We start from the raw sequence: 12,505 nt of genomic DNA on the forward strand, positions 1-12,505 counted from the left end.
CTGCATAGTTCCCACAGGAGCAGAAAAGGCCTTAGCTGTGTACTGTTCTTTATGCTCCAGACAGGAGGTGCCAGGACTATTCACTTAAGATGTCAGATCCTTCATCCAGCTCTCACTGGAGAGGAAGGTGCACAGACAATGGCGAGGATCTCCAACATTTTCACTCCTTTTCATCTCAGTCTTTTAAAATGAACTGTGTATTCTTTCTAGATATATCAAGAGTCCTGTGATTTTCCCGCTAAAGTGTATAACTAACATTTTTAAAGATATTTCCTTTTTTGTATCTTTTTTAATTAAACATTTAAAAAAATTTTTACATATATATTTATATTATTACACATATATACAATAAACTACCTATAGCAAGAAGAACCACGACACAATCAGGAATTATATGAGTGTTATATTCTTAGTGTTTTGGCTATTTGTATTTAAATGATATTTTCATTTATATCATTTTTAAAAATTGCAACCACCTTTAAGGTAAATTTTAAGACAACCCCCCCCAAACAAACAAACTAACCAACTAATTAAAAAAAAGCCAAAGACATGTGGCTGTGGAAGTTTGCTTTACTCTAAAATAACAGCAATTAGATGGAAAACTGTTACCCTAAAACACTGGAATGCTACTCTTCTATACACACACACACACACACACACACACACACACACACACACACACATATCCATCCATACAAGACAGTTGTACACATACACAATATGAGTGTCCAAACTATTGTACATTACATTAAAGTAGTTTTAAAAACTGTTTGAACAATAGTTCTCAAATAAGCCAATGAAAATGAATATTCATTTTCATTTCCACTCTTTTATATACTTTTCATTTTCAGTTCTCTAATAATTAAACATTAAACAGGCCATACTCAATGCAACCTGCAGCCCAGCTAAGTTCATCAACTACAGAATCTGCCTATCGTACTCACTGGTGAAAATCTGTGCTCTGTTGCTTTTAATAGAACTTATATATTAATTCTTATTCTTATTTGACCTGAGACAAAAAGTACTTGTTTTTATTTTTGTTGTTGGCTGGCTGTTGTCTTCATCTCCCAATCTGTAATTATACCAATTCCTCTTTAAGCTAACATATGTTTTCATATGTTTAGATGTGTAAATTATTTGCATGTAAAATATGTATAAATTATCTAAGCCAGAATTTTATTGGTATTTACTGGAATATTTGGTCCTTAATCATCTTAACTACCGTTCATCTTGGGTGCCTGTTGAGACTCAGATTTCAATACTTGATAATCATGATGTTTCAGAATGCTCTTAAAATGTTTATATTTGGGGCTGGAAAGATGGTTCAGAGGTTAAGAGATGCCCCTGACCTAGAATAGCCGCTAGCTCTTACAGTCAAACTACTAGGTGTGTCCTAATCATACCTGCACACACACATCATTGCCATGACATTGTCAATCATTGAGGAAAGTCAAGGCAGCAAGAAAAACAACGACCTTAGAGGAAAGCTACTTACAGGCTCATTTCCTCTGGCTTTCTCAGTTACATGCTTTTCTAGATCCCAGACCCCCCTGCCTAGGTATGGCTTGGCCCTCCTATATCAACTAACAATTAAAAAGATAGAGATTGACTTACACTCAGAATTTTAGACGCACCAAGATAAGAGAGATATTTTCTTCAAGGCTGTCAAATACAAATAGCCAAAAACACTAAGACTGTAACATACAATTTATGTAATTCCTGATTGTTTCATGGTTCTCCACTCTATAGGTAGTTTATTGTATATATGTGTAACAATACAACTGTATATGTATAAATATAAAATAAAAAACTTAAATACAAATCTGAAAGCTAAAAAAGAAAATGCCCTCATACATGCTCCAAGACCAAAGTGATGGAGGAAATTTCTCAACCATCTTGATTGCTGGGTTAGCATTTCTCCAGTTAGTATCAAGTTCAGAGTAGCTAAGCAGTGCAAGGATTAAGAGACCCAAGATGGAAGATAAACCAGAGTCAGAGAACAAGTAGGAAGGCTTTTATGATTTAGGATGAGTAGAAAGGAACTGAGGCTAAGATAGAATGGGAGATGGGAGCTGTGGCCCCCTCATGCAGAGCATCCCCTTGAGTGGAGACCGATGGCTAGATGTAGAATGAGCCTTCTTTTTTTCCTCTTAAAACATTAAAAGGATCATATATATATATATATATATTCAGTCAAAATGAATTCTTCAGCAATCAATTAAGATTATCAATAAACTAGTGAAAGAACTATGTGAGGTGATCTGTTTGAATTTCCTAGGTTTGAAATGTCTCGGGCCATTTTACCACTGACAAGCTTTCATCTTCTGACAGCTCTCTTGTGATGTTAAGCACTAGTAAGTGGCTAACAGCTAATCAGTCAAAACAGTGAAATCAGCATGCAGGTGCAACGGCTAATTTGACATCCAGAATTTGTAACTCTAACAAGGCAATGCCTCACCTCGGCTCTGATCATTCTCCTGAGGGTTGCTGACAACTAAATCCTTCTACCCATTTGGATATTGCAGCTATGTCATGATAACAAAAAGACATCATGGAAGTTTCCATCTGCAGCACCATGGGAGAATCTGTGTTAGATGATGAATGGTTGTCATGGTCTGACCTATACTTGTTTAAAATTATTATTATCTATTCTTTCACAGCCACATACATACATTGCACATTGTTCACATTATCCTCTCCCAATTAGACTTCTCGTGAATCCCTTCTTTCCAACAGTAGCCTTCATACCATCATGTCAGGTGTGTGTGTGTGTTTGCGTGCGCGCATGCGCGCTCATGCATGCAGGAACACACCTGAGTGTGTCCCATCACATTTAATTAATCTTGCATGAATAGACATGGATGCAGGTTGTTTTTATTTGACAAGGGCAACTTGAAAAATCTACCATTGATAAATATGATTCCCTGTCCCCAAACAACCACTAACTGCCTGGAGCTCTGAAAAGCTGTTGGTTCTCCTTTCCTGTTCCTTCTTCCTTAGTCTTATTAATCCCATTTATAACAGGAAAATACACACCGAAAATAGAAAAAAAAAATGCTATCTTATGGAAGGCAACTAAAGTTGGAGCAGGAGAAAATGTAGGGGAAATGTTTTCCTCTGTGATCAGCTGTCAGAAGAAAAGCTCAGACATCTCAATTGAAGTCCCCGCCTCCAGTAGGTTGCTTCCTGTGTATACCTCGCTAGACGGTATGCACGAATTCAAAGTCCATGTCGCCAGCACACCTCCTCCTCCTCTCAGGTCCTCGTTAGGCCTTTCCTTCCTTTCCTTTGGGAATAGCAATGGCCCAGATTCTCCAGTTGATCTGCTTTTCTGCTAGGATTGGAGTGTTTAATTAACCTAGCTCCCATCAGCGAGCTGCAGTAATGAGCTCGCGTCAACCACGAATCACCACACATTTGCTGCATACTCCTTATTAAATGCGGAATTGTTGTTCGTTTACAATTTTCTAGTAAAAATTACTCCTTAAAAAATTATGAGAAGCTTTTAAATATTTTATAAGTGAACTCAGTTTTACCTAAGAACACACACACACAAACACACACACACACACACACACACACGACAGCTAGTGGCTGATCACAATTGTTTCCTAGGTTTCCACATTACTTCTTTGCAAAGAGATTAAATGACTTACTTGAAGAGGTTTTCATCCTTCTTTCTACTTGTGTTCAATAACGCATAATGTTAAGCAGATTGGAATTCCTTCTTTAAGGTGTTAATCTCCTACTTTCTCTTATAAATGCACCTTTCAAAAATTCTGGACATCCAAGAGAGATCAATTTTCACAGCTCATTCATTGGTCCAGAGGCTGATGATGATTTCACGTCTACAGAATGGCTCATGTCCAAATACTCCATAGTTATACACTTTATACATGTTTTTATCCCAGCTAACTATGCCTGGAATAGAACGGTTCTTTAAATCATGCCAGTGAAGAGTGTAAGCCGTAGATGCAGTATGCTGCACCACTTCTCTTCTTGAATGACTATATTGATTTCAATGAGACATATTCTAGGTCATAGAAGCCTACTTTTAAAAAATGTAATGGTTAAATATTTTTTATCTGATTTCTCCTGCGTGAGTTCTATACCCTTCTTGAGTTATAATGCATATTCATTCAAGTTCAATATGCTCTTACTCTGAGAAATGCACAGCAGACCAAGTATTACAGGAAATAAAATGACTGTAAGATATAGCCCTAACCCTAACTGCCTTTCGTTTTAATAATATTTTTTTTTAATTATGAGACATTAGAACGAGTTACAAATCGTCACAGAAGTAAGTACAAGGGCAGTTTGCAAAAGCACTATCACGGATAAAATGCTAATGGTTCTGGGTAGAGACTCCAGAGTGAAACTAATATTGTTTTATGGAATTTTAGAGGAAGCTTTTGTAGAAACTGAGGACTTCAGACAAGAAGACTCAGAGGTTGTTCTGGGAATTGTCAGGCCACCTGGAAGTCCACAGAAACACAAAATATAGGAGCAGAAGAGACTTCAGTTTTACTACCTATTTTTAATTTAATGAGTAGGAAAACTGTGGCATGAAAACCTTATCCAATATCTCAACATCTTGTGGTTGGTAAAAGGACTCTGCCCAGCTGGAGCACAGGATCACTGCTCTGGCAGGCCTTGCCCTCCTCCCTCATGCTCTCTGTTTTGCTTAACAAAACAAAACAAATCTGTTAGGTTACATCCTGAATCTACCCTGGAAGGTTTATTCGCTTCTTTGGCCACTTCCTCCACCTGAGGCTGACTACCTGGGCCCAGTTATCAGAGCATTTAAGTCCAACAGTAAAAAACTCCCTTTGGCTCTCCTCATTAACATGCCCAATCAAGATGTATCACCAAGTCCTAGCCCACTCCAACAGAGACCACCCCTTTTTTCTCTTTTTAAAAGTGACACCTGTGAGGTCATTTACTGCTGACTTTCTGCCAGAGTCAGAAGGCAATCACTTTAACTTTTCATCTGCACTTAGTAAAGGATCTCTCTGTGAAAATGGGTGATTGGGTGGGGCCCTTTGTCCACTACGTCATCTGACATCTAGATTTGTTCTAAAAACCGAAGTCATTTAGTCAAGTAAGAGGCCATGCACCTGGGAATGAAATATGGCACTAGGAACCATTTTACCAATATGTGAATTCATTAATTATATTTGCCAAAGCTTTCAAAATTCATGACAATAAATGAAACTCAGATAACAAATTTTATTTTCATCTATCTGAGCAAGAAGGAAAGAAATAAGTTGTAGTATACTTCACCTGTGTAACTTAGGCATAGCCAAGAGAGTCTTAAAAAAAAAAAAAAAAAAAAAAAAAAAAAAAAATAGACCAGTGTGCTTTATCTCTGAATTGTCAATGTGACTTGATTTTTAGAGTCTAAAGCAGCAAGGGTTTTTCTTAATGGAGAGAATTGCTGGTTAAATTGCTGACAAGAAATTGCACTTAAAGACCCAGCAGCCACTGAATATAAACACTAGGGATAAACATGTCTGCTTTCATCCATCAGAGACAGCTGCAGCGGATCCCCAGAAAGGTAAGCAATTATTTATGAAATTATGTTTTCTTCGGTGATTCTGAACTGCAGTTCAAGGGTAAACTGCACGAGGAAAACAGACAATGGCTCCATCCTAATTACCAAGAAGTGGAGTGAATTTTCAAAATCAAGGAATTGTAGCTGTTGTCTTGCTTAACCCTATCACCCCGCATAGACAGTGTTTTAGCTTTAAAGTAAGACTGATTAAATAGACCAGGCCAGCACATTCTTAACAAATCTATATTGTCTGTTTCTTTTTAATTTTAAAGGTAGGTGTCTTACTGGAGAGACTCACAAATCTAAAGACAAAGGAGGTGCTGCTGAGAGCACTCACCAATGGTCTGTTGGACTTCTGTTTACTGGAGTTAGTTTCCGGATCATTTGTTGTGAGGCTGTCCTTGCCTTTAGCTCTTTTATTTTTTCTGCTGCTGTTATTTTTTTCATATGTGTATGACACTTGTGTGGTGTATGTGCGTGTGTGCAAGCACGCAAGTGCATGCGTGCCTGTGTGCGCATGTGCGTGTGTGTGTGTGTGTGTGTGTGTGTATCCTGCTTTGTCACAGAGTCCCTCACTGAACCTGGAGGTAAGCTGATAAACAAGAAGCCCCATGGATCCTTCTGTCCCTGTTACTCAAAGCAAAGGATTATCATTAAAGGGATATGAGCTCTTTTTTAAGGTGTTTTTTTATTAATTTATTCATATTACATCTCAATGATTATCCCATCCCTTGTATCCTCCCATTCCTCTCTCCCTCCCATTTTCCCCTTACTCCCTCCCCTATGACTGTGACTGAGGGGGACTTTTTCCCCCTGTATATGCTCATAGGGTATCAAGTCTTTTCTTGGTAGCTTGCTATCCTTCCTCTGAGTGCCAGCAGGCTTCCCCATCCAGGCGACATGGTCAAATATGGGGCACCAGAGTTTGTGTGAAAGTCAGACCCCACTCTCCACTCAACTGTGGAGAATGTCCTGTCCATTGGGTAGATCTGGGTAGGGGTTTGAAGTTTACTGCATGTATTGTCCTTGGCTGGTGCCATAGTTTGAGCAGGGTCAGTGTTTTTCATCAGTGCTGGGGATCCTGAATATTGGTTGTCACGATTGTGTTGAAAGCCCTCATAACTGCTGAGCCACTGTCCTAGCCATAGCTCAGGTTTTAGATCAGTGTATTAGTTCCCCTTAGAGCGGTCATGGACCACAAATCTATTGTACAGTGGTGGCTGTAATATCAGCAGCCAAGGACAGCAGATGCTAGATTTCTCAGGGCAATGCATCTAGTGCAATGACAGGTCAGGACCGAAAACTTAACTGTCACTATCAGGTTAGTTTGTAAGCAGGTCTGTGATGAAAATTTTAAAAGAGTTATTTATTTTTATTTTGAATGTGAGTGTGTTTTTCCTGTAGGTATGTCTGTGTGCCACATGTAAACCTGGTGCTCACGGAGGCCAGAAGAGGACACCAGATCCCTTGGGACTAGAATTAGATGTGGTTGTAATGTGGATGCTGGAAACTAAACTTGGGTACCTGTAAGGGAAACAATGTACCCAAGCCATCTCCCCACCTCCTGTGAGGGATTTTCTTGCTTGTTAACTGATTCAGAAGAAAACAGCTCACTATTGAAGGCACCATCCCTTAGGAAGTGCTCCTGGGGAGTATAAGAAAGCTAACTAAACAGGAGCCTGCAAGCAAGTGAACTGGAAAGAGAGCCCAGCAAACAATGTTTCTCCACAGTTTCCACTGTGCTTCCTTACCTATAAAGTGAGTTCCCTGGTCAGAAATGATGCTGGTGAAATAAGCAGGCCTACTGCCTGCCTTCAGGCTCCTGCCTCCGGTTCCTGCCTTCTGTTCCTGCCTTCCATTCCTGCCTTGATGTCCTTCAGTGGTGAGCTGAAGTAGAAGCCAATGAATCCCTACTCTCCCTAATTTGCCTTTTGTTAGAGAGTTTTATCACATCAACAGAAACCAAACTAGAGAATGTGTCTCTTCTAGATATTTAAAAGTAATGTTTACTGGTATAAATTTTATGATATGCTTTCTACTTTAATTAAAACCAAAATCATGATATTTTAAAAAGAGTAAATGCTTTTTTTTTTTACAATTACTTATCAAATGAGAAAAGGGGGAAGGAAAGAAAATACTGATTTTACTTTTATTCCCTAAGATGTAAAATAACCCTGGAATATTATTTCAGAAAACTTAATTACACTTGAGTCATGAATCTATCACTACTTTGTGTCTCTCATTCTTATGATATCAACGGGTTCCTGCAAACCCTGTTAGGCTAGGGTAAAGGAGAGAAAGTGTATCTGAAGGCATTGCAGTGACAGGTACCAGCTAACCTGCATTTATTAACAATTTTGGTTCTTGTGTATCACGTGATGCTTTTTTTAAAAAACATTTATTAATCTATTCATATTACATCTCAACAGTTATCCCATCTCTTGTATCCTCCCATTCCTCCCTCCCTCCCATTTTCCCCCTTACTCCCCTCCCCTATGAATGTGACTGAGGGGGACCTCCTCCCCCTGAATATGCTCATAGGGTATCAAGTCTCTTCTTGGTAGCCTGCTATCCTTCCTCTGAGTGCCACCAGGCCTCCCCATCTAGGGGACATGGTCAAATATGGGGCACCAGAGTTTCACGTGATGCTTTTAAGAGCACTTCTGATTTTTTTTTTTAGCATCAAGTAATATTTTTTTTCTATCTTACTCTACATTAAAGGAGAATGGAAGGTTTGGTTATTCATTCCTACTCCTCATTCTTCCTCCTCCCAGCTAATGAAACTCAGACCTTGCCTCTCTCTGAAGGGTTGACGCACAGCTGATAAATGATGGAAAGGGGCCCAGACCTTGGCTCCCAAAGGCTGCAGAGGACCCAGGTCACTCTTCCATGCACTAATTTTGCATTTGAAGCATATGAATCTCTTTCCAAGTCAGATAGTGGTGTCTCCGATACGCATCCCATAGACTGATACTAACAGATGTATTTTTTTCCTCCTGAAATAACTTAATTAGTTAATTGTCCCTTTTACACATAGTTTTTCTAGCTAATTGGCACAGCTGACATCTGGAGGTGTTAAGGGTTCCCCAATGAAGCTGATAGGTAGGGAGAAAGCCCCATAGTTTACCAATCCTAAGGAAAACTCATAATTTCACAGGAGAGTTGTGTATCTTAGAAGTAAATAATGTCTTCACATTTTTCTTTTCTATCCCCCAAATGACTTGGTACAGCTCTGCATTTTGATGTGTAGTGTTTAGTTATTCTCTACAGTGCCCACATTCTGTGTTGTAGACAACAGTAGCATACCAGAGTGCCAACCAGTGATCTTACCAGACATTGACATTGTCAAACATTCCTGCAGGCAAAAACTGTCTGAATTCAGAACAGCTCTGCAGACAGATTGCTCCTAAGAATTTTGAGTGTGCGAGTGATTTGATATGTTGAAGTTACATACCTATATAATTTGGGTTTCATGTATCTAACACGAAGCGTAGAATCCCCCTAATTTTTAAGTTAAGTACTTGAAATAATTTAAAAATGATTACATGTATGCTACATGTATAGGTGTAACTCAAGCATGTCTGAGTCATTAAAAACTACTGACTCTTAGCTATAGCATAAAAAGATGGGGAGATACCACTTGATTAACTAATGCACACATATATCTTTCCAGGTAAAGGTAATAAAAGCAGGAAAAGTCACTTATAACTACTAATGACAACAGATCAATTGAAGATGCTGTGGTCATCTTCAGCATCAAAAGTGTCGGGGCCTTCTTTTCTCCCTCATATAACTAGTAGAACTATATAAACAGATAACCAGCTTGCATGGTGAGCTCATCTGACATATGTTGATTAAATCGGTGTAGACGCCTAAAGCATTTTAAATAAAAACAAACAAAACAGGAGCCAGTGTGACTGAGTGACCAGGACATGGAGACATCTGACCTGGATCTTCACAGGACTGCCTTATGGCGTCAGGCATGCAAGGCTCACAAAAAGAGCTAAGACACTGGAGTTTACTTGTCTTTAAAGCTCACACCTTAGTGGCCTCACAGAATGTACACAACAACGGATGCAGGAAGTGTGTCTGAAACATAAGACAACGGTATGGTGCTTAAAGATTCATTGTATTTTTATTTGTGTCTGTGTGCTGTGTGGTGGTGTGGTGGTGGTGGTGGTGAGGTGTGTTTGTGTATGTGTGTGTTTGTATTTATATGTTTGTGTGCTGTGTGGTGTGATGTGGTGGTGGTGTTGATGGTGTGTGTTTGTTTGTATTCATATGTTTGTGTGCTGTGTGGTGTGATAGTGGTCTGTGTGCATTTCTACTTATATATTTTTGTGCTGTGTGATGTGATAGTGTGATGGTGTGTGTGTGGGGTGTGTGTGTGTATGTTTATGTTTGTGTGCTCTGCGGTGTGATGGTGGTCTGTGTGTGTTTCTATTTATATATTTGTGTGCTGTGTGGTGGTGGTGGTGGGGTGTGTGTGTTTGTGTATGTATGCATTTGTATTTATATGTTTGTGTGCTGGTATGACGGCGGTAGTGGTGATGGTGTATGTGTCTGTTTCCATTTATATGTTTGTGTGCTCTGTGGTGTGACGGTGGTGGTGGTGGTGGTGGTGTGTGTGTGTGTGTGTGTGTGTGCGTGTGTGTGTGTGTCTGTGTTTATAGGTTTGAGTGCTGTGTGGTATGATGGTGGTGGTGGTGTGTGTGTCTGTGTCTGTGTGCGTATGTGTGTCTATGGTAGAGGTCATAGTGACACACGTATATGTGTGTTGTGTACTTGCCTACATCTGTACAGATGGCAAAAGTCCTAGAGCATGAATCAGAGGCAGTTGGGAACCACACAATGTGCAAATACTCTTAGCTGCTGAGAGATCTCTCCAGACCCTACCTTGGTGTGTAGTAGGGAACTAATGAGTCTATTCTAGTTGACAGTGAAGGGAAACCTGCAATAATATAAAGTGTGTAGACACAAGGATTGCTTAAAACGTAAGGAATATATTAATATAATATAAGTTTTATATTAAAGAGAAAGAAATCCCAAATATTTTCCAGTTTGCTTTCTTTCCTGTAAGATTTCATGACATCCAAGTTGGAGCAATCTTACTATAAAAGGTAAGTTTTGACTTTGAATAATTCTGGAGGTGAATGGGTAGGCTTCTCCACAGCTTTTACATAAAAATCTTATGGTGTTTGTCATTAAACTTTTTGGGGCCATTGTAAGAATTTCTTAATTCTATTTCCATATGTTTTGTAATGTTCAGAGTTTATTACCCAGTTTTAATGGTAATCTAAATGTATGCATTAAAGTGCATACATTTTTATCATGTGAATAAATATGTTTGAAGCAAAAAAAAATTTTCAATTTTTACCTTAAAATACCTTTTGTGGGGTAGGACGTGTTATAACTTGGCAGGCTGCCATTTAAAATCTTTGTCCTTAGTTACCACTTAAAACATTCTTTTAGCATGCCAATTTTTTTTTTTTTTTAAGTCTGTGCAGGTTGACATTGGCTCTAAAAGGACTCAGAAACAAGAGCCCTGAGCTTTGCATGTGCATAAAGGGGCCTTGCTTCTGTTTTGAGGGCAGGACCAGCCTAGGTTGCTCAACTTACTTTCTGCAGGCTCTTTGGACCTTCGGCCGCTGGATGACTTCCGCAGCAGGCTCCGCCCTGAGGTAAAAAGGCTGGTGAGCTCCTCCAAAGGACTGGTGGGTGTCCTGGACCTGGAGCCGCTCTGCACAGCACTGTAGGTGTTTACCGCAGCGTTGACCATCTTGGCCCCATCTTGCGACACGGGTCTGGGGGTTGAGTGAGGCACTGAGGGGGAACTCCTTGAGAGGCTGCTGGAATGCACAGCATCATAGGGGGGAGGCCTCTTGAGGCTCAGGGGTGTCAGGGATCTCCCCATGCTGACAGGGGATGGGGAGGTGGAATGACTTTTTGGATAGCCGTGGGGAGACTGGGTTCTGTACAAAGTGGATGGAGGTGGAGGCGACGAGGAGAGCACAGACGCGGTAGGAGCAGGGCCCAAGGCTCCGGTCTGGTCCTTAGCATGGCTGGAGCTGTGTGATGGCAGTGAGGATGGACATGCTCCAGGTGGCTGTTTCATGTAAGACACGTTTTCTAACACAGGAAGCTTTGTGACCTCCAGAGGGGTCAGCGGAGACTCATCCGAATTGGGAGAGCAGTGTACTGGGGCTGGTGGGAACACCAGCAGGGGTGGTCTATGAGAAAGCAGGTTGGGGAAGGGTGGGGGTATCTCACAAAGCAGGCCCTTAGGAGTACATGGTCCTGAAGACTTGACGAAGTCCAGGTCAGGCACCGTGGGAGTAGCACACTGCGAAGAACAACTGTGATGGTCAAAGTCACATTTGGAGTCATGGCCTAGGTCGTCGAAAATGGGGTATTTCATCTCCTCATACACAGCCTCACTCTGGTCATCATCTTCCTTCCTGAAGTCTCTGAGAATGTTCCCCACCATCTCGATGTACACAGGCTCCTCCTCTTCCGGGTCTACCGCTGGGCTGCAGACCTGGGACAGAGATGAATCTCGCGGGAGCGAGGTCCTCCTTGGCACATGTTTCTTTATGTAGGTTTCATCGAAAGATGTGCTAAGTTGAGTGTTAGGATTCCGTTTCGGTTTCGGAGGGGGTATTTTCTTTGAATATTCGTCACTGTGGGGTCTTGGCTTGGCAGACACTGAAAGAAAAAAGGGGGATATTGGGAAGTAAATCAGGTGATTGTAATAGGAAAGCTTTCAAATTTGACCTGTGCTTGGGCTTTCTGCAATTCTTTGATGCAAGGAGTAGTCCGCTGCACTTCCATCTCCAGGAATCCGTGCTGGGGTGGGTTGGTGGGTGGGGCTCCCCTTTTCTGAGGGCAAGGGGAGGTAGGAAGGGGGAAAGGGTGGAAGGGAAGAGAGAAGGGAGGGGCCTCCGGTCTGAT

The 12,505-nt window shown here is 40.7% G+C and overlaps 1 protein-coding gene across 2 annotated transcripts in view; it reads right to left on the reverse strand.

Moving 5' to 3' along the window:
- The window catches only part of Nyap2 (neuronal tyrosine-phosphorylated phosphoinositide-3-kinase adaptor 2), a 244,393-nt gene that overhangs the window by 73,683 nt on the left and 158,205 nt on the right, over positions 1–12,505 (reverse strand). For both annotated transcript variants that reach the window (XM_051153996.1, XM_051153997.1), the window contains one exon: positions 11,174–12,259. In XM_051153996.1, coding sequence (XP_051009953.1) covers positions 11,174–12,259 — 1,086 coding nt within the window. The remainder of the gene's footprint in view (positions 1–11,173; positions 12,260–12,505) is intronic.

This window comes from Acomys russatus, chromosome 12 (genome assembly GCF_903995435.1).
Source record: "Acomys russatus chromosome 12, mAcoRus1.1, whole genome shotgun sequence".
Lineage (NCBI taxonomy): Eukaryota > Metazoa > Chordata > Mammalia > Rodentia > Muridae > Acomys > Acomys russatus.